The sequence below is a fragment of the Haliotis rufescens genome, unplaced genomic scaffold, assembly GCF_023055435.1.
Source record: "Haliotis rufescens isolate VD_foot unplaced genomic scaffold, xgHalRufe1.0.p SCAF_46, whole genome shotgun sequence".
Taxonomy (NCBI): domain Eukaryota; kingdom Metazoa; phylum Mollusca; class Gastropoda; order Lepetellida; family Haliotidae; genus Haliotis; species Haliotis rufescens.
The window spans coordinates 180,265-204,202 of NW_025964179.1; the positions used below are offsets into that span (position 1 = coordinate 180,265).

A 23,938-nucleotide genomic window follows, 5' to 3' on the forward strand; every position below is an offset into this window, starting at 1 on the left:
TGCCTTTCTTTTCTAATTTCGTGGCTGTGGCAAGGTTAGCATGTCAAAAAACAATTCAAGCCGACAGCCATAATCACAACAGCCGATAACAAGCCGTATCCCAATTGCGCGGATCGATGTTCATGATGTCTATCACTAGATTGTGTGGTCCAGGCTCGATTAGTTACAGACTGGCGTGATATAACTGGAATAGTGCTGAGTGCGGCGTTAAACAAACAAACAATTAAACAGTGTCATGATTCCTTCAACTAGATTCAATATTTTACATTTCATGCCACAATGCATTCACTTAATCTTATCACACCCTTTGTTGTTACAGGTGTCGTCCCTTGTCATACACAATTTGGTATCCTAAAAGCTGTTATGTTAATCTCTGTGTACATACATGGACCCTAAATATAGATTACTAAGTGTCCGTGGTAGGGCTGGGACGAGTCCAAATTTACTACCCAGGTACCCACCCCCTATTACCCGACACTACCCGGGTACCCACTGTAGGTCTCAGGAGATGTCTCAAAATGTCCGATTGGGAAAATGTTTAGCATATTTGTATATGCATGTATTAAACAATCTGGTCATTTATACAATGAAGTTGAATTAAGTTCTATCTTTATTCAACCATATGAAAAATCAGAAGGAATGGATGGATAGTCAGAAAGAAGTGCGAACTTTAGTGACCAGTAGTGTAACCATAGAGTTCTAGATAGTTTTTGTCATTAAACAATATATCACGTGACTAACCACGGGTCTGGGTAGTCCTGTGGGTCACAGTCCCGGGTCCTCCTCAGTACCCACCCGACCCGGGTACCCTAGTTACCCGTCCCAGCCCGAGTCCGTGGTATATGTAACCTTTATATAACCGCGTTCATCACTTTCTTGATAAAGGTAACATATCTGCATGGAAGGAGCTAATACCGTATTCAACGTAATAAGCGCCCAGGGCACTCTCAAAATTAGAAATAGGGGGCTCTTATTATAATATTATTTTGGTGAAAAAAAGAGTTGAAAGATAAATTTCGTGGTTTATGCTGACAGCCTGACGTGTTTTTGTACGACAGATATATTTTTCCAGAATTTAATTGCCCATAATTAAGGGTGCATATAACACACGAGTGCGTATTATACGCGAATAAATAAGTCTTGTGTACATTGATCAATCGGAAGGGGTGCTAATTGGGATTGTTCACTAGCCAATATATTAGCAAATGTCGCCGTGGGCGCTTATTAGAGCGGGTCGCTTATTACGTCGAATACGATATTGCTGGAATATTGCTAAAAGCGGCGTAGAACCATACTCACTGCATAGAAAAGTCGCATGGAAAGAATAAAAAATGACTTTAAATCCAAGTCAACCCTGTCTTCAGTCAAACATTTTCCAAATACCACTTAAAGATACCCCCCTTTAATTTTCCATAAATGTTTGTTTTTTACTGTATATAAATCTATAGTGTGTTTAATCCGATCAACATGGACAGGTAATCCGATTGGCAAATGGACCGTTAATCATCGTGTGTTGGACACACCATAAGTAAGCCCGTAGAATCTTAATTATCTGATAACAATAAATTGATATTGACGGCAACATTACTCCCACTTACACATAGTGACTGTATAATTATATCTGAAGACTCATAAGAAGGTCTAAAACACTTTAGCAAGTCTAGATTTCTTCAGTGAGGGGATGCTCTGGGTTCCTTTCTATTGTATCTCAAAATAACATTTTTCAAAACTAAATGTTAGTCTCTGTAGTATTTTTGGCACTTATTGGCGTATTATAAGTTATTACCAGTCTGTTAGTACCCTACGTGTTTACTGTGCCAATCAAATAATTAACTGATAATATGAAATTAAATAATACTGTTTAGCGGTAACATCAGCATGTCCACTGTTATATTCCTATATAAATACTTATAGAATCTCCTTTCATTTACGAACTTAAAAATAAATAATTCCGTTTTCGTCACAGAGTTTAGCTTTTTATATAATGTTATTCCCGCAGTGACGTGATTATAGTTCTTTTACGTCCTTAATAGAACTTTCATATATAATATGATTAGTATCTTTTCCATGTATTATAGATATTAGTGAAAAGTGGCTACCGTCAACGAAAAAACACATGGTTTTCATAAAATCCGTAAATTCTCATGACGTCATACCAAAACAAAAATACTGCGAGCACTTGCTGAACGAATGTTTCTGACGGACGCATAATTTGAACATTTGCGCTTCAAAATGGACAGTAGAAGTTATTCGGGAGGCTATGGGGGCGTTAGAGGCCTCGAAGAAGATATTATAAGTCTTCTAAGCCCGATCGAACCGATCGTTATGCGAATACAAAGCCTCTTGGTTTGGGAGTACCCCCATAGAAGTGCGGTCATGTTCATCTGCGTTCACCTCTTGTTTTGGTTTGTATTTATTTATTATGCGCAGTTTCCAGATTTTATGCAGTTACAAATTCTGTAGTATAATTTTAGGGGCCTAATTAAGATATCAGGAAATATCGCTTGTCTCAGAATGAAAGTCAATGTTAATTGTTTTGATTGTGACGGAGTTAAGTCAGAAGTAGGGCATGTCAAAGAAAGTAAGATTCACCTCGTTTGTTTACAGGTATTTAGCCGCAACTTCCATGAGTTCATACTTTCTTATATCGAGTGCAACGTTAATTCTTTTCCTTGTGGATACCTGGAAGAAGAAAATCTGGCCAGAAATAAGAGGTAAGTGACTTCAATGTGATGAAAGTGTCAGGTAAATCTGATTGCTTGGCCTATGACCTAAATACTGTGACAGTTGTGTGTCAGCTGTTGGAAGCCCATATTTGCTCTACACAGATATCATTGTTTATTCGGTCAAGCAGTTATGTCGCCTCAGTGTTATTTGTAAACAATAATGTTATCAATGACAGTTATTTCCGATGCATGTTGACATGCAATTTTACAGCTGAAATAAACCTGAGGTGATTGGGTCCCATGTAACATTTTATTGGGAGTAGGGTATTTCAGTTGCAGGTATGATGTAAGATTGTGACTTCTTAAATTAATGCAGTTTGTGATTTTTTAATTTGGATGAACTGAAAAATGTTAATCATGATAATGCTGAATCTCGAGAAGGGGCTGTTGCTTGTATCTGTGTATACTTGCTCAGAATGTCAAAACTAACAAATTGACTTGTTTTAAATTACCTTAAACATTATTAAAAGTTACCAGTGTTTGAAATAACAGTAACACCCATGTTATTTGATGTAGCAGTTCAGATTAATTACAGCATCCCAATCCCTTTAAAAATAATAAGATTTGATTACACCTAATTTCAAAATATAGTAGGTAGACATATTTAAAAACACTGCATTTATGTTGGAAAACTATGGTTAAGCTACATATTTGGTACATATTTGTATGCATGGTATGTGTGCACTTTGTTTTGTCACAAACAATTTGTACCACGGGAAAAGTTATATTCGGCAGGTAAAGTTATAGTTGATTGGGTAATAGGAACCATAATAATTTTGTTTCCTCCTCAGCTTAGATGTCCGCAGCAATGAAAAGCACGAAAGACACATAGTGTCAATAATGCATAGAAATATGGATGTTTTTAGGAAATGTATGACATTCATGGTTCACAGCATTGTTAACAAAGTTGCTTTTCTAGTTTGATTATTTTCCTGATATTGTGTTAACTTCATCTCCAAGCTCCATCTGGTTTGAATTGAGGAAGTAGGTTTAAACTATGTATTTAACACGTTTGAATGTGATGCTGGACTGAGGAAACTCTTCACTTATGATGGTAATCAACTTACATATCACTGACCACACGGTAACAGGCAGCAGGTATTTCAAACCTGCAGCATTACAATTTGACAAGCTGACCTGAAACTAGTGTAAGTTGTTTAGTCCTGTCCATGCTGTCGATCAGCAACGTTAATGAGGTTATGAATGGTTCACTGATCAGTTTATTCAACCATGTGGCAGGCAGCTTAATTGCAATTAGGAGATAAACATACTGTGTTTTCAATGTAGAGCTAGGTTACCTGTAGATTTAACCCCGCTAAATTGAATTTGGAACCGAACGCGCAGCGTGAGGTTTCAAATGTTATATTTAGCGCGGTTAAATCTACAGGTAACCTAGCTCTACATTGAAAACACAGTATGTTTATCTCCATTCTACCATGACTAAATAAAACGCGAACTCTTTGGTGTTAGCAAATATACCGAGTGAAGCGGCATGGGTTGAGTTCAGTGTTTTGAGTGGGTTATCGATCTGAATTACGGAATCACCAAACAAAATATGGTGCTGTATATACTCAAGCAGTTTGTTTACACCGTTATACTTCACTCGAACATATGACAGGCATTGAAAGCATATAAGCACGGCAACTTGGTAAGCTAACATGAGGTGGGCATCCCTAAAGAAAACAAAGCAAGCTTTGCAAGGCTTTCGCTCTACATCGCGCGTCACCATTATGACGTCATATCGCTCATTGTGATGCAAAAAATATGACGTCACAGTCGTATATAGAAAAGCGCCAAAATTCCAAGCGCTCTGTTGTCTCCAAAACGTAAATACATTCCCTTTGTTGATTTCTGTCGTGTTTTTCTGCACGAAATGTATTGCCACGCATCCTTTGAATATTGTAGTAACCGCATCTGTGCATTTCGTAACCTGTAATTGTAGATATAATTATTTAAATATGCCTACCAACAATGACTGAAAATAGTACTAATCTGTGAATATTAGCTTCCGCGGTGATGCGGCCGTCAAACCAGCTGTTTCAATCAGAGGGGGTTTATTGTGATTTAATAGCCTCTGATTGACCAATCAGAATCGAGTAAATTCCAAATTCATGGTAGAATAACAAGGATACATGGTATAATCTTTGAACGTCTTTTGGTGAACGTCAAGAGTATCAAACCATTAACCTTCTTCTCTCCAGGCAGGCACTGTATCCATTAGACCACAGAGGCAGTCCAACAATTAAACTTTACAGCATTAGAAATTGGCACTTGTCCTGAAGTCCTTGCCAAACTGCCCAATAGTTAAGGCGTCATAAGGACTAGTAGAGATTTGCCATTTTTAAAGGTTTTGCTATAACAGTGCTATTAGTTATCATTATAAGGACTAGTAGACTAAAAGTGTTAGTTTTTACAGCTTTTTTATATGATTTTGCTTAATGTCCTGGAAGCCCTGTGATGGAGAAGTGGAGTGTAGGGAACCCATGAAGTATTGACAATGCTGTTATGTTGGAATACTGTATTCATCGTAGTAAGCTTCTTGGGTACTTAAAAAATTCATAAAGGGGGACTTTTATTAGAACCATACAAATTTGTTTACAGAGATTGAGCGGCCGCGAACACAGAAGTTCAAAAGTAATTTAAATTGACACTCTTTCCATAATAGATACAAGGCGATTATATGCCTATTCTACGCTGCTGTTTTCTGTACAAAGTGTGTAATATACACATGGAAATATGGAATGTCGTGTAAAGTTTCGATCTTACTTTTGGGCACTAACTTACAGACTGGTCTAGAAGTAGGTCAGGGTCCATTTATCAGAGCTCCAGATAACTTTTTGAGCAATTGAGTTTTTACTCTAAGGTTTCTATCTTAATTGGGTTATTACATTTTTCATTGGGTAACCAATATTTTTTCACTCATCTATTCATCACTCTATTGGGATTTTCCCCAAACTACTGAACATTGTAAGATTTCCAAAAAATGAAAGTTATGTTTTAGATGTATATAACTGTTCTAAATATATAGGCTTGACTCAGAAAGTAAATTAACTCCTTCGTACGCATGCTGAAAAATCTTCATTGGGTATTTACGCGAGCTGATTTATACATTTGAGTTTAACTGTTAACTGAAAGTAATTGGGTTTTGAATATTTTTATATATTTTTTGGAGGGGGGTGGGGATTTTATGCAAATACGCTGCTTATCTATAGTTCTACATTTATGGAATCAGAGTGTTTAATATGGTGAATATAGGTGTATATGTTTTAATAGAATAGCTCAAGTACAGATTACCATGACCGGTTATCAGATTATGGGTGGATCATAAGTGGTCCTCTGCATTTATCATAAAGGCCGACTCAAATGAGTATCTAGTGTTCACAAATACTCTGTGTTCTGTGTGACCCAGCTGAAAGGGTATCAGCGCAGGCCAAGGTCACGGCCTATTGCCCCATGTTGTCCTGGTCCATAGTCACTCACAGGCTCAGTTTAAAAAATACAGACAGGCTAAAGTAAAATACTTCTGAATTCAAATTTGCATAAACATTTGGACAAGACAGATGTGAGTGCCTGACACCAACCTCTGTAATTTGCAAGTTGTACAGTTGTGTCATTGTTGTCTTTCAGTCCCGCCTCCAGTGCCTGACGATATAGATGGGTGAGTAACATAGTTTGTTTGTCTCCGGAATATTGTATGTTCTTACGATGCTGACGGTAGGGATGTTGTGTTGACACATTACAGCGGATCCAGAGGGAGGGACCAGGGGTGTTATACTGACTGCAGGGGGGTAGAGTTGACACATTACAGCGGATCCAGAGGGAGGGACCAGGGGTGTTATACTGACTGCAGGGGGGTAGAGTTGACACATTACAGCGGATCCAGAGGGAGGGACCAGGGGTGTTATACTGACTGCAAGGGGGTAGAGTTGACACATTACAGCGGATCCAGAGGGAGGGACCAGGGGTGTTATTCTGACTGCAAGGGGGTAGAGTTGACACATTACAGCAGATCCAGAAGGAGGGACCAGGGGTGTTATACTGACGGCAAGGGGGTAGAGTTGACACATTACAGCGGATCCAGAGGGAGGGACCAGGGGGTGTTATACTGACAGCAGGGGGTTAGAGTTGACACATTAAAGCGGATCCAGAGGGAGGGACCAGGGGTGTTATTCTGACGGCAAGGGGGTAGAGTTGACACATTACAGCGGATCCAGAGGGAGGGACCAGGGGGTGTTATACTGACGGCAGGGGTGTAGAGTTGACACATATAGCTGATCCAGAGTGAGGGACCAGGGGGTGTTATACTGACGGCAGGGGTGTAGAGTTGACACATTACAGTGGATCCAGAGGGAGGGACCAGGGGGTGTTATACTGACGGCAAGGGTGTAGAGTTGACACATTACAGCGGATCCAGAGGGAGGGACCAGGTGTGTTATACTGACGGCAGGGGGGTAGAGTTGACACATTACAGCAGATCCAGAGGGAGGGACCAGGGGTGTTATACTGACGGCAAGGGTGTAGAGTTGACACATTACAGCGGATCCAGAGTGAGGGACCAGGGGGTGTTAAACTGACGGCAGGGGGTTAGAGTTGACACATTACAGCGGATCCAGAGGGAGGGACAAGGGGTGTTATTCTGACTGCAAGGGTGTAGAGTTGACACATTACAGCAGATCCAGAAGGAGGGACCAGGGGTGTTATACTGACGGCAGGGGGGTAGAGTTGACACATTACAGCAGATCCAGAAGGAGGGACCAGGGGTGTTATACTGACGGCAGGGGTGTAGAGTTGACACATTACAGCGGATCCAGAGGGAGGGACCAGGGGGTGTTATACTGACGGCAGGGGTGTAGAGTTGACACATTACAGCGGATCCAGAGTGAGGGACCAGGGGGTGTTATACTGACGGCAGGGGTGTAGAGTTGACACATTACAGCGGATCCAGAGTGAGGGACCAGGGGGTGTTAAACTGACGGCAGGGGGTTAGAGTTGACACATTACAGCGGATCCAGAGGGAGGGACAAGGGGTGTTATTCTGACTGCAAGGGTGTAGAGTTGACACATTACAGCAGATCCAGAAGGAGGGACCAGGGGTGTTATACTGACGGCAGGGGGGTAGAGTTGACACATTACAGCAGATCCAGAAGGAGGGACCAGGGGTGTTATACTGACGGCAGGGGTGTAGAGTTGACACATTACAGCGGATCCAGAGGGAGGGACCAGGGGGTGTTATACTGACGGCAGGGGTGTAGAGTTGACACATTACAGCGGATCCAGAGTGAGGGACCAGGGGGTGTTATACTGACGGCAGGGGTGTAGAGTTGACACATTACAGCGGATCCAGAGGGAGGGACCAGGGGTGTTATACTGACGGCAGGGGTGTAGAGTTGACACATTACAGCGGATCCAGAGGGAGGGACCAGGGGTGTTATACTGACGGCAAGGGGGTAGAGTTGACACATTACAGCGGATCCAGAGGGAGGGACCAGGGGGTGTTATACTGACGGCAGGGGTGTAGAGTTGACACATTACAGAGGATCCAGAGGGAGGGACCAGGGGTGTTATACTGACAGCAGGGGGTTAGAGTTGACACATTACAGCGGATCCAGAGGGAGGGACAAGGGGTGTTATTCTGACTGCAAGGGGGTAGAGTTGACACATTACAGCAGATCCAGAGTGAGGGACCAGGGGGTGTTATACTGACGGCAAGGGGGTAGAGTTGACACATTACAGCGGATCCAGAGGGAGGGACCAGGGGTGTTATACTGACGGCAAGGGTGTAGAGTTGACACATTACAGCGGATCCAGAGGGAGGGACCAGGGGTGTTATACTGACGGCAGGGGTGTAGAGTTGACACATTACAGTGGATCCAGAGTGAGGGACCAGGGGGTGTTATACTGACGGCAAGGGGGTAGAGTTGACACATTACAGCGGATCCAGAGGGAGGGACCAGGGGTGTTATACTGACGGCAAGGGTGTAGAGTTGACACATTACAGCGGATCCAGAGGGAGGGACCAGGGGTGTTATACTGACGGCAGGGGTGTAGAGTTGACACATTACAGTGGATCCAGAGTGAGGGACCAGGGGGTGTTATACTGACGGCAAGGGGGTAGAGTTGACACATTACAGCGGATCCAGAGGGAGGGACCAGGGGGTGTTATACTGACTGCAAGGGGGTAGAGTTGACACATTACAGCGGATCCAGAGGGAGGGACCAGGGGTGTTATTCTGACTGCAAGGGGGTAGAGTTGACACATTACAGCAGATCCAGAAGGAGGGACCAGGTGTGTTATACTGACGGCAGGGGTGTAGAGTTGACACATTACAGCGGATCCAGAGTGAGGGACCAGGGGTGTTATACTGACGGCAAGGGGTGTAGAGTTGACACATTACAGCGGATCCAGAGGGAGGGACCAGGGGTGTTCACCCCCACCCCTTTTGTTACAGAAAAGTTACATCTGAACTGCGCCCTAAGCCAAATCACTTTGTGACGTGGGTATAATGTGCAAACCTCCTTTTTCAAAATCCCAGATCTGCCTCTGCACACGAAACAAGGGTGTCCTTGGAGAGTTTCTATCTGTGTCATCTTGATTTAAAATAGAAACAGCTTCAGAGTTTAACATTCCATTTAAACTTCCAACAGCACATTTATTAGACTTCCTGGTGCCTTGAGGGGATGCCTACACATCATATTTCTTTCCATTGTGAAGGTACTGACTTTTTGAAGCCAGTGAGAAATGCACAGCATTAAGCATGTTAAGTGGGAATACACATGCTTCATCACAGAATTTCAAATATACTATTTCTTTTTCTTCTTTAAAGTGGGGGATGGGTGGCCCAGTCGTCTAAGGCGCCATGATTCGCTGTGCAGAGTTAGTTCCCTTGGGCCCACCAGAAACCTATGATTGTGGGTTCGAATCCCGGTTCGCCCCGATTGTGTTCTAGGTTTGTCAGCACCATACCCGTACTCGTTGGTTTCACTGAAGTGGTAAACGTCTGAGACCTGCATCACTTCGGGCTTTCCTCCAACATTAAGCTGACATGCCGTGATATAACTGGAATACTGTTAAAAGCGGCGTTAAACCCAACTCACTTAAGAATTGAACGTCATACTCACTCACTCACTCACTATCATGAACTGGGAAATATTTAATTCCAGTTTGGGAATTTGTAAAGACATTTGCAAAAGAACATGCAGAATATCTGCCTCTGACAGTCTGAGCAGGTCTAGATCAGTGAAATTCCTGCATTACGAGTTTGATGCAGGCTGGTTGATGGGATGGTTTGGTTGTTCAGGTATGGGCTCAGCAGGGATAAGATATAAGGGGTAATAACTTCTTTATTACAATTAGAAGTGACGTTTCGGTGTAGGTTTTAACACCATTATCAAGCAAGTGACGTACAGAGTATGGATGACAAGTATGTTATCAGTGTTCCCATTTACCGGTAATTACCAGTTTTTAACCGGTAAAATTAGGCTTGGACCGGTAATGCATGTGACTGCCAGTCCCTGTGGACCAGCAAATACAGTACCTTATAAATCTTTGTTGTTGAACCAAACATAAGCAATATTCAATTTTCTCCGAACGAAGTCAGTTTGTCTGTTACCATCAGGGTTTCCTCTTGTCTACTTTTAGTGAAGGAAATAACATTTTGCCTTGCTTCGAGGTTAAATATTTGTAGCGACTTTGTCTCGAAATATTCAAAAATAAGAGAGAAAATTGTGACTGAACTTTGTGTGAATGACATGTAGATCTAACTATGTTACTGCAGAGATGATGCATTGCATTGAACGTGATGTTGAAGGAATTAAAACTAGGTAATTTTCATACATTTTTTATTTATTGAAAGTTGGGACTAACAAAAATTAGGGGGACTGGTAAATTTTGGAGTTGACAGTCCTCCAGGGCCCACTTGCACAAAGCGATCTTAGCGCATCGACTATTGTAAGTCTATGTTAAAGTATTGGCGTTACGATCATCTTAGCGCTAAGATCGCTTTGTGCAAGTGGGCCCAGGACTGACAGTTTTAAAAGCCAGCGGGAACACTGATGTATACAGGTATGAGGCAGTGTTTATACAGTAGAGTAGATTGGGATGCAGTTACACTGGGGTGGAGAAGCCTGTTATGTTCACAAAAGGGTAAACATCTCATGACCAAAGAAAAGGATTCAAATCCATAGATGGATTATGTGTGCATCCCCTGCGATGACATGACAAATTGCTAAGAGTGGTGTGACACAGTATTCACTCATTTAACCTTCACCATGTTGACTGGATCTCTAGTTTGGAAGCCCATGGGACTGCAGGTTGGGTGGCAAGGCTTGGGTGGCAAGGCTTGGGTGGCAAGGCCTGGGTGGCAAGGCTTGGGTGGCAAGGCTTGGGTGGCAAGGCCTGGGTGGCAAGGCTGGGTGGCAAGGCTGGGTGGCAAGGCTTGGGTGAAGGCTTGGGTGGCAAGGCTTGGGTGATTGCATGTTGATCATGGCCTGGCAGCATGGGACATTGGTCAAGTCTCGATTGCTTAGAGGCAGCCATCATTTAGCTGGAATATTGCTGAGTGCCATGTCAAACTACACTCATCTTAAAAAGTCATACTTTATGAACCAGGTAAGATGAGACCACTTGAAACTGACTGAGAAATTCATTATAAAAAGGTGTCGACTTTTGCACTTGTGATTTATTTCCAAGGTAATTGAAACCATCTGTTTGTGACCATGTGAATATTATGTTTCAGTTGGACCCCTGTCCACCCTCGTCTGCTAAATGTGCTCGAAATTTCCCATCATGCAGCTGAAGTTCTTCACAACATTCTCAACACACTCCATGAATTACGCTTGTATCGTAGGAATAACCCAAGAATTGTAAGTTTGCTAAATGGTTTAAGTTATTGTTTTGTATATACTCAAAGTGCATGAGGAATGGTGTCCGTGAAAGTGTTGATTTTGGGAAGAAATGTTGTGAAATAGGTACATGTGAAAGAAAAATAGGTACATGTGAAACAGAGCTGGGACGAGTCCAAATTTTCTACCCCTATTACCCGACCCTACCCAGGTCCCCGCTGTAGGTCTCAATAGATAGGTCCAAATGTCCGACTAGGAATAGTTTTGACCGTAGCCCTGGCAAAATGTATTTAGATACACGAATAAAAACAATCGGGTCATGCATAAACAGAAGTTGACTGAAGTTTTATCCTTAATCAAACATATAAAGTCAGAAGGAATCGAAACATTAGTCACTTATACTGTAACCATAGAGTTCTAGATAATTTTTGTCATTAAACAATATATCACACGATTTTAACCACGGGTCTGTGTAGTCCTGTGGGTACCCGGGTCCTACTCAGTAGCCACCCGAGTACCTGAGTACCCGAGTTACCCATCCCAGCCCTAATGTGAAACAAAAATAGGTACATGTTGAAGAATGCATTCATCAAATATTCATAAGCAGTGGATATTTAAGATGGCAAAATGGTGGTTTTCAGACACACGTGACCAAACGGTTGGGGACATTTGTAACAGTGTAACTGTAAGCACGGCAAAGGGGGTCATTCTGAAGAAGGGAGTACCAAGAACCTTTTTGAATAAATGACAATCTCTTGATCAAATAGGTCTTCAGCAACACATGCTTGCCGTAAAAGGCGACTATGTTTGTTGTAAGTGGCGACTAACAGGATCGGGTGTTCAGGCTCGCTGACTTGGTTGATGCATGTCATCATATCCTAATTGCGTAGATCGATGCTCATGATGTCAGTTACTGGATTGTCTGGTCCAGACTCGATTTATTTACAGACCGCCGTCATATAGCTGGAATATTGCTGAGTGCAGCGTTAAACAACAAACAACAAACTTAAACATAGTATGCATGTTAAGTGCATGTTATTGGGCTATGTTTAAATATGGGATTTCTTTTGTAAATGGAAAGTTTGTGCTACACTTAGCAGTCAATATTTCTTGAATCATAATTGAAATAATATACACAAAGATTCTTTGACACTGCACTCTTGTACCAGAATGAGCCAAAGTGCCCCTCTATTTTCAAAATGGTTCATGTTTTTATGCAGACATGTTGCATGGGTGTACTGGTAAGGACAGGATAAATTAATTATTAGACTCTATCCCTGCACGCCTCACTACTAAACACCACTCCCACCTCACTAACAAACACACGCCTTCATTATATTTTGTCTCTATACAGATAAAGAAAACCTCTGTGTGTGTTCTTTTCTTTCTTTACCATTGTTCCCTTTATGAAATACACCATATATGTTTTTGTTTGAGAAGGAATTGAGTGAGTGAGCATGGTTCTAGCCGTTTTTAGCACTATTTCAGCAAAGTCACGGCTGGGGACACCAGAAATGGGCTCACACATTGTACCCATATGGGGAATCTAACCCGGGTCATCAGCTTGACGAGCGAACACTTTAACCACTGGGCTACCCGACCGCCCCGAGAAGGAATTGACAAGGGCAGTGTTGGACTACTAGTTCTTCTAGACCTGAGTGCAGCATTCAACACCAATGACCACAACAACATTTGTCTGCCCCGAGACAATGGTTTCAGTCATGTTGGTATCAGACTGTCATCGTAGATAGCTCTTTCTTCAGACCTGTCAAACTGCTGTACGGTGTCCCTCAGGGCTCAGTTCTGGACCCTGTGTTTTTCACCTTCATACAATCCAGCTCGGCAATGTCATAGAGAAACAGTCTTCCAGAGCTACAGATAAGTTGCGTGTTTGCGTAAAATACACCCCAAAACTATTCAAAGCCCAATTACCGTATTTTCTTCAGTATAGTGCGCACCCGAGTATAATGCGCACCCCCCTCTAGTGGATTCAGCATTTTGTAAAAAATTTTTTTTTGAATATTATGGGCAGAAAATAATTGCACCGTACCCCTTCAGTGAATTGCGGATAACGAACAGGTGATGAACATCATCAATCCGGAATAATAACTATCAATGTCGGGTCATCCACTCTGTAAAAGATCTTCGTGTCATCCTTGACAGCAAGTTGACACTATTAAAGCCATGTTGATCAACTTTGCAAAGTGTTTTCCCTCAACATCAGAACCATCAGTACCATCAGGAAATATCTGACGACACAATAAACACAGACACTTCTGTCACATATCCTATCCAGATTGGACTATTGTAACAGCCTCCTCACCGAATTGCCCAAATCCCTGGTATCACAGTTCCCACGCATTCAGAAGATGCTAGCCAGGATTGTCATATCCCAAGATCTGAGCATATTACACCAGTCTTCTAAAGCTTGCACTGGCTCCTACACATTCAGAAGATGCTAGCCAGGATTGTCATATCCCAAGATCTGAGCATATTACACCAGTCTTCTAAAGCTTGCACTGGCTCCTACGCATTCAGAAGATGCTAGCCAGGATTGTCATATCCCAAGATCTGAGCATATTACACCAGTCTTCTAAAGCTTGCACTGGCTCCTACGCATTCAGAAGATGCTAGCCAGGATTGTCATATCCCAAGATCTGAGCATATTACACCAGTCCTCTAAAGCTTCCACTGGCTCCTACGCATTCAGAAGATGCTAGCCAGGATTGTCTCACCCAAAGATCTGAGCATATTACACCAGTCTTCTAAAGCTTGCACTGGCTTCTATGCATTCAGAAGATGCTAGCCAGGATTGTCATATCCCAAGATCTGAGCATATTACACCAGTCCTCTAAAGCTTGCACTGGCTCCCATGGAGTTCAGAATCAGTTTCAAGATGCTCTGTCTAAAGTACCAATGTAATGCTGGGATCGCACTACAATAACTGTCAAACATGATTGGTGTTTACAATCCTGCCAGATGACTCGGATCACAAAATAACAACCTCCTGATTGTACCAAAGACAGATATGGTGAGCGTTCTTTCTCCGATCAGGCAACTGTGGAGTGGCACAAGCTGCCTGAGGACATAAAGATGTCTTCCTCACTACAACCCTTCAGATCACAGCTGAAGACTGATATTACTTATTCTGACTAGCACACAGGGTAGCTTCTCCAAGCTTTATTCAAGCCTGCATGTGCGCTTAGAGCATGCTTATGCGTGGATTACAGCACTTCTTTATTATCATTATTATTATTATTATTATTATTATTATTTTATTTTTTATACATAATTTTTTTAAATATTTTTTAAAATTATTATTATTATTAATGTAGAGGGATAGACACAACCTCTAGTCTGTTAGCATGGTTAGTTCTAGACAAGTGAGCATGCAGAGGGGCTAAGTCTTTGAAGGTGAGGTTTAGAGGTGATTTAGAGGTGATGCACATGACAAGCGAAGCCAACAGTTAATTAGCGATGCAATGAGTTGACACGTGTGTGCGGCAAAATCCCTTAATATATGTCTGCTCTTTGATGTGAACAGTTTACTGAATGTGGGAGTGAGACGTGTGAAAAGTTCATTCAAAATTGGAAATGTCAGTTACATGATACATTCGTCCTTTGTCTCAGTTTGAGTCCAGAATCCAGAGTGAGGTGAGGTTAAATGGGGTTTAACATCACGTCCAAGATTAGTGCACTTATATAGCGACATGCATGCATGCACGTGTGTGGCTGCTTGTACTAGTCTGAACTGATGCCAATTTATAGTGCTAGCTCACTGAGATACCATGCCACAGTTTAACATGAATACCCCACTCAGACACAGTATACTGACTCTGAGCCAACCAATCCTTGTTTTAGTTTGAGTCCAAAATCCAGAGTGAACGCATCAGAGGCATGAGTCAGATCAATCTCAATAACATTTTGATCTTAGTTCTCGCTACTGCTAAGCAAAGATCTGAAGACATCCCATTACGGGTCACGTCAGAACCACCTTTCATCTGACCAATGAGAGCGTTGCTTACCAGATCATGAAAGTGACAGTATGAATGTGTTTCCTAATAATGCAACCTCGAAAAAATTTAATATAGGGTATTCCAAACGACAGTTATGACTGAATCCATACAATCTAGGCTGTCTATTAGCCATTCCAGAATGTTCTTTTGTTAAGAATTTGTCAAATTATGTTTGAAGCGTAGTGGCCAGTTTGAAACTTATTTCATACAGACTTTGAAAGCTGATTCTGATTGGTTAATGTTGACTTCTTGTGATTCCATTGGTCAATCAAAGTTTGCGAAAGGTCGGTCGGACGTGACCATAATGGGATGTCATCAGATCCTTGTTTAACGGTAGCGAGAGCTAAGATCGGATTTTAATGTGATTGGAGTGTGATTTTCCTTGATGATATTTGTCAGGCTTGCTGACTTGGTTGATGCATGTTATCGTATCCCAATTGAATGGAGCGATGCTCATGATGTCAATCACTTGATTGTCTTGTCATAGCTGGAATATTGCTGAGCGTGGGCGTGCAACAACAAACAAACAAACGAACAAAACCTTGATGATAAATTTATAAGGAACATTCGGGACCATAATTGTGGTTCACTATTGACAAAGATCCAGATTAAGCAGTGTCTGGATTGGACAGTTTCCTTTGTATAGAGCAATGTTGTCAGTATATAATAATTTCAAACCCTGTGATAGATGCAAAACTATAGATTAACATGACTTTAGGGGATTATAAAGTGATACTAGAGTCTGTGATATCAACAACATGCTGACTGACACTTGTTATTTTTATTATATTTTTCATCATTTCAGTTTTCGATAGTGTGTATGATAATCTGCTTCGTCCTAATGGTGATTGGTCGGTACATCCCAGGAATAATGCTTTCGTATATTCTAGGTAAGTATAAACTCAACAATAGTCTATGTAGTACATCTGAGCAGGACGATATGAGAAGGGTTTCCTCCTCAAAGTGTACATCTTCCAGAGGCAAGAGAGTTAACTGACTATAAAAGTCCAGTATTATGGAGTTACATTTTGGATGAAGTAACGAGTCTATGCATAGTCCAATCAAAATTGTGCACCGAAATTGAAATCCGGTTGGTGAACTGTTTTACAGATTTCGGTTGATTGCATGATTTGCAAAGCATGTGCACCGCCAACTCGTCAATAGATATTTTCCAAGTCTTTTCACTTTTTTAATCAAGGTGCTCACGTGATTTGATGCACTTCGCGAGGTAAGACCCGTTTTATCACAATATAGATCTTGATTATCGATCAGATCATCTTGACTGGTTTGAAACAAATGCAAGTGATACGAGAACTGGAATCTGATTGGTCCATAGGAGAGGCTTATAAGGGACATAACTCATAATAACCACTGGAGCCCAGGAATTCCAGCCTAGTTCGGCAAGGGTGGAAACTGACTTTTACGGTCAGTTAATTCTCTTGCCTTGGGAAGATGCAAGGTGTATACATGGTATTGCTGACAGCTAGTCCTAGGATTTATCAAGGATTCTAAACTAAGTGCCCTTGGCGGGGGAATTAGGAAAATTTGTTATTTTGTTTAAAATTGGGGTTTTCTTTAAACATCTTACCTTCTTAAATTCATAGGTATTCTAACTTTGAATTGCAGCATTGAGTTATTACTAAGCAATAGAGCCTCTTCCTCTTTATTGGTCCTGTGATCTGTGAAATACAAGTCAACCCTACAAAGCCTTGCCAACAGTTAGAATCATGAGAGCAAGAACTGGGGAATGTTTAATCCCAATTTGGGGATGTTTATAGACGTTGGCTGCAGATGTTGGGCCCAAATATCAGCCTCTGAGCAGGCCTTGATAAACCTCTGAATAGGCATGGCAAACTTCTTTGTCTCTCCAGAAACCTGGACGTGTTCTATTTTAACTCAACGTTACGAAAGTTGCAATGCTGTGAACAGGCCATTGGGATTGGTCCCCATGTTGTTACTGTTGGACTTTGTGGGGACAAGGGATATGACATTTGGAATAGATTCCCAGCTTGTTGCGAAAAGAGAATAAACTGGACCACAATGTAATGTCTTCTTATCCAACATTTGAATTACTTGATTATTGGCTACTAAGATGAGACTTTGTTGTATCTAGACCTCATCCTCCTTCACTAAGGGATCTCAGGTGCAGAGTGTGTCTTGGAGTTAGGCTAAAGATTTCCTCGGAGAGCGGATGGTTGGTGATTCGATGCCTGGTCTAGTCACACCAAAACGCGTTAAAAGAGGGTACTTGTTGTTGCCCTGCCTGACTCAGCATCAATAGGATGAAACATTGACTGCTCCACACTCACGCGTCTACAACTTATGGGTAGACTTTGGACTTTCCGGACACATGAAGTTTGATATAAAAACTACAATTCCTAGTTTTGAAATATACCAAATGCACCCTAAGAGTTAATTAAAATGTTGACATGCTCATCTTGACAGAGAAAAGAGCTGTGTGAAAATCTTGCTTGAAGAAGTTGTTTCAATGTAATAGTTTTGTTACACAATACACTTGTAGGCCTATAGCCCCTAAACTTAAGACTTTGTCTAACATCAAACATGTCAAATGCTTGAACTGTTTTCTATGCTAGTTTGTGGGTGGTCCATTGACTCGTTTGTATACTGTGAGTGAGTGAGTGAGTTGGATTTAACGCCGCTTTTAACAGTATTCCAGTTACATCACGGCATGTCAGCTTAATGTGGGAGGAAAGCCCGAAGTGATGCAGGTCTCAGAGGTTTACCACTTCAGTGAAACCCACGAGCACGGGTAAGGTGCTGACAAACCTAGAAACATAATCGGGGCGAACCAGGTTGTATACTGACATGTGTCAGGGGTCAAATGGCTAAGGAACATTCAGGCTATATATGGGGACATCAAGTGTAAAAGGGTCCTGGATCAATGGGGATGGTGAGACTTGAGCTGTCTGTTTCAGTGATGAGCGTGATGCTCTGGCCTTGCATCGTCTACCACAATGTGTTGAAGAAGGCGTACCTCAAAGTGGAGCCAGCTTTCATGTGGCTGGAATATAACCTGAAGATCAAGATGTCAAGGTCACCCAAAGGTATACCCAAGCAAGATGAATTTGATGTAATTTGGCAAGAGTAATGTATTTTCTTGTTTTACAAGGTTTTGGTTGAAAGAGAAATGATATTTGATAAGTTATAATGTTATTGTTTACACAAGTATTGTTTGTTTGTTTGTTGTTTGACATCGCACTCAGAAATATTCTAGCTATATGACAGATGTCTGTAAACAATTGAGTCTGGACCAGACAGTCCAGTGATTGACACCACGAGCATCGAACTACGCAATTGGGATACAATAACCTCAATCAAGTTTGTCTGCGAGTCTGACCACCCGATCCTGTTACATTAAGCATGGGCTGCTTAAGACCAGTTCTAACCCAAATCTTCAGGGGGCGTTCACACAAGTAACCAACTGGAAGGTCCTTTGATGATCTTTCTGAGTGTGACCCTGTGGGGACCAAGAACAGATCTCTAACACTCAATTAAGTTTATTGCTTGTTGTATGCGGCTACTGGCTTGGATCAAGACTTTGTGACTTGGTGTCATCATACCCAATAGAGGTGGTTCTCATAATATCAACCACTGGTTTGTCGGACCCAGACTTGATTGTTTGAAATATTGTAAAATATAAGATAGATACGCGATATATAGCAAAGAAAAAAAAGGAAGCATGGTTTATTTCATGATATATCATTGTTCTATCATGACGTCATTTCTGGAGATTTGAATATGCGCTCGCAACTTGATATTGGAAGATGTTATTTTTGAGAGAAGTGTCTAGGAAGTTGTTCGGCATAGATGTAGCTGGGCTATGCAGATAAAAGCAGTGGCCTAACCATCGCATCCGATAATAGGAGAGATATGACAATCGGTATTAGGAAAAATCCGAAGATCTGAGTTCGTTTCCCGACATGGGTACAATGTCCCCCCGCCGTGATATTGCTGGAATATTGTTACAAGCAGAGTAAAACCATATTCACTCACTAACTCACTCCTATAAGACATAAACAATTTGTGGTCATTGTGTATCGTACAATAAAACACTGCAGAGAAAATAAACCACTCGGGTCTGAACCCCTAATGGTTTATTATCCCTGCAGTGATTTATTGTACGATAGATAAACAGCTCCCACTCGCCCTTTATTTCTTAAACAACAAACAATCAAATTTTGGAATTAACTGTATTTCTGCTCACATAAATTCTATTGTTCTCCTCCACAAGTGACCAGTGGGTCATCTGTGTCCGGCTCTGGCTCCCTGAATGCCACTGTTGAGGATGATTATGATGAGTTCTGTCCACCGACGGACCCGACAACCACGGCACTGCTGGCTCGCGCCATCACAGACAGCGAGGACGAGGGCGGGCCGTCAGCCATACCGACACCCCAGCTGTCTAAAGAACCTTCCATGGATAACAGTGAAAATGGTAGGTGGTGTTTGGGAGAGTTCATGGTTTCCCCGTCAGCGTGGAGGAAAGTATGTCCTAGAACTTCAGTTATCATGGCTAAACTCCATGGCAATTGAGCTATGATAATACCATTGACTTGACAGTGTACCGAGTGCTGGAGTTACGCACGCGACCAATCATCGTAGAAAAAAACCGCAAGATAAACATATTATTATTGCAAATATAAGGTTTGTGTGCGCACTTGTGATGTGTTTCTTTCATGGTTGCCTTATACACGGAGTATAGGATTTTGGGTCGATTTTTGAAGGCGTGTACAGGGGGTCGATATACTGTATTCATTGACATCATGTGGAACGTCCATTCATATTTGTTCAAAATGTCATAAAATATCAGTACATACATAGTTAGTAATTGGCCACAGCTTTTGTGGTTGAATTTTTGTGATATTTTGAATTTTGACAATGATTTTACCTTTGCACTTGAAAGGTGAAAGTTTCTATGGCCATAAGTCAGCCATTTTGTTTCAAAATGTAATGATAATTGGCAATAGTTGGACAATACACAAATACATCGGTGGATCATGTTTTTTTAACTTCTTGATTCAAGAATCGATCACAGCCGCACACTAAGTAGAAAATAGCAATTCATACCTTACATGTTTGCTTTAGTAATTGCTACACAAAACACTAAGTGAAAATTAGTTGTGAAAATGTAAATATTTTCATCCTTTGTGCCATCCTTGGCACTGCCAAATGTAAATCGTCAGTGTGCCAGGTATTTGGCCGTCCTGTCTATGAAAAAGATGGCATACGCACCACAGATAAGAGTACATGCATGTATCGTGATATGTATCAGATCATGAACAAGGTATCATGATACGTAGCGGATCGCACAGTTGGTGTATCATATCAGCCCAAGTTCTAAGTTTAAGATGTTAAGTGTATTATAAGCAGGTTATGTTTAAATTTCGGATTTCTTTTGTATTGGAAAGCATGTGCCAGACTACTGCACAGTCAATGTTTCTTGAATCATGATTGATATAAAATACACAGAAATTCTTTAATGTCGCACCGTTGGACCTGTTGGATCACACAGTTGGTGTGTCATGCCAACCCGAATATTTAGTATAGGTATAGTACTAAGTAACTGACTATTGACATAAGTCATTCAAATGTTGGAATACATAGGTATGGTGTAATACATCATATACATCAAGTAAAGACAATGATTTTCTTCGTGTGTAGGTAAGGGCATGGGTGGCCCAGTCGTCTAAGGCAGCGCTATTCGCTGTGCAGAGTTGCGTCCCTTGGGGACGTCAGAAACGTATGATTGTGGGTTAGAATCCCAGTTCGTCCCTATTTTGTTTCTAGGTTTGTCAGCACCATACCCATCCTGTGGGTTTCACCAAAGTGATAAATGTCTGAGACCTGCATCACTTCAGGTTTTCCTCCCATATTAAGCTGACACGCCGTGATATAACTGGAATAAGGTTAAAAGCGGCGTTAAACCCAACTCACTCACCCATCTGTAGGTGCTTGTGAACAATAAAATGATGTGAGGGTGCATCTCTGGTAGTGAAGCTCCAGCTATGGTTATCTAATAAGTAATTACATGGTCTCATGATAAATCCATTAAATTTCAGAAGAGGAGGACTTTGCACCAGGCCTAGAACGTATGCCTTCATTTGATGACCTGGATCAAACTGACGATGAATTCATGCCCAGTAACGGCCACAGTGGCAGCATGCCCTTCAACCCCTCCCACTTCGGCGACAACTCTGACTCAGACGAGGATGACATCAACTTCCCGGACATCTCTGAAGTTGACTCTTCTGTGCTGGAACGCACACCAACATCAGAAGGCATCCTCAGCTCTCCTTTCAGTGCCCTCGCCAGCTCTGTCGTCAGCCAAACCCTGACTTCCATGGTTGAGAATGCCCTCCAAGGTGTGTCCAGGAAGGGAGATCACTCTAGCACTTCCTCCTATGGGCGTCTGCCTGGCACAGATGCACAGATCACCTACACGCGAACAGACATTGGGGAGGCAGTGGATGTGTTACCGCAGGATATAACGCTCGAGGAGGAGGAGGAGGAGGAGGAAGAAGAGGAAGAAGAAGAAGAAGAAGAGGAGGAGGAGGAAACTGGAAGACAGATTGAAGCAGACATTGAAAAAGAATTTGATTTTTTGGACGATTTTGAACCCAGGAATAAACCCAAGAAATGAGACTGCTCAATTGGTTGTGAGTTTGTATTGGTTTTCTTTTGATACTAAAAGCTTGATGAGAATTTAAAGGTTATATTTTTGTATCTAAACAGTGAAGACATGTTTTTTAAGTGTTCAAGAGGTTATGGTACAGTTGCTGCTTTCCAGGGGAGTTGTCATGGGATTTATGATGAGTTGACGACTACCATATGACAACAATGAATTGTTCTCTTGTTAAGTGGGCATCTGAATCTAGAAGAATCACATATTTGTGTTTTTGAAATAGTTTGGTCTTTTACGGATTTCACAACTTATTTATTTCGTTACTAAAAGAACTAGACTATTTCATTGCATGTTTCATGATTTTTGTGTTGACTTGCATAAAGATGCCATACTTTATCATGTGTATTTAGAAACATTGCCATCATAGTCAGCTAATAATAGCGACCATTCATGGCAGAATTATTCTGGTTATTGGATTGTGAGTCCAACATGATTTGAATCTAATGTTATATCTTATGAACACGTTCAATAAGAAACTGCATTTTGAACCATATTCTGTGTAATTCTAAAATGTAAATATAGTTATTCTTCACCAACCACTGAATCAATATGTTGCATATATCCAGTATGAAATCTATCACAATCAGTATTTGAAATTAACTGGTCAAGCAATAGAAAAAACTATATATATTTGTTTTTTTATGGAAACCTTGTAGAAATTAAAACACTAAATGGAAATGTCAGGGACCTCATGATTGGCCTTTCTGACACAGATAAGGCTTTAGGAGATGTTTAGAGACGGAGAGAAATTAAGTTGTTTTTTTTAGTTTTCTTCTTTATTTAAACGGGGGTGCTCGTCACGCCAAAGACCCAGGTTTGATTCCCGATGTGGGTACAATTTGTGAAGCCCATTTCTGGTGTTCCCTGCTGTGATATTGCTTGAATATTGCTAAAAGCAGCGTAAAACCTTACTCACTCACTCACTTATTTAAACCAGGCATCATTTTGTGATCAGCCCCAAATTAATTTTGTTCAACTTAACTTCCAAAGTAACAACTGTATTGGACCTGTGTTTGCCTCTGATTTGTGAAAACATGTCTTTGTGACTGCAGAACCTATTCAGATTTTTTTATATTTGGAGGAAGCTGCATCTTGTCATCTGGCTGAATTCCTATCATGAGTTTCTCATTGATAACGTCAAAATATTTGATAACAAGTTTTGTCACAGCTGTGATGATAAACATGTGGGTACTGTGATTAATACTAAGTATATTCTCCATGTTGGATTTCACCTTCAGCGTGTTTACATGATGTCTTAGATCTCAAGGCCGCTCCTTGGGCTACACTGGTGCATTCTGGGATGTGAATAACTTAACGTTTATTTAATACCCTCATCAAGGATGACGATACTTTAAGCTGAGTTTCCTTGGTGCTTGGTTTTGTATCTCTCAAAAATTGTAAACAAAATCTTTTTCATTATTTGATTCCAATTTGGGTTTGGGTTTGTCACAATGAATGAAATCAATGCCAAATCATGGTCCACCTGTTTTCTTCTGTGGCAGTAGGGATATGATCTGACGTTGTGATTGACCGTATTCAATGTAATAAGCACCCAGAGCGCTCTCAAAATTAGAAATAGGGGCTCTTATTAGAATATAATTTTGGTAAAAAAAAACAGAATTGAAAGATCGTAAATTTTGTGGTTTATGCTG

General features: G+C 41.3%; 1 protein-coding gene across 2 annotated transcripts; it reads left to right on the forward strand.

The window, feature by feature from the left end:
- The first annotated feature begins 2,161 nt into the window (after positions 1-2,161).
- On the forward strand, positions 2,162-23,938 carry LOC124148712 (reticulophagy regulator 3-like). 2 transcript variants are annotated; one of them, XM_046519961.2, is made up of 9 exons: positions 2,162-2,405; positions 2,608-2,714; positions 6,354-6,384; positions 11,462-11,588; positions 12,788-12,808; positions 16,389-16,473; positions 18,520-18,648; positions 19,836-20,039; positions 21,664-23,938. In XM_046519961.2, exons 1-9 carry the CDS (start codon positions 2,233-2,235, stop codon positions 22,242-22,244), a joined length of 1,458 nt encoding a protein of 485 aa, XP_046375917.2. In that variant the 5' UTR covers positions 2,162-2,232; the 3' UTR covers positions 22,245-23,938. The 2 variants fall into 2 exon arrangements, with proteins under 2 accessions (XP_046375917.2, XP_046375918.2); XM_046519962.2 differs by lacking the exon at positions 12,788-12,808.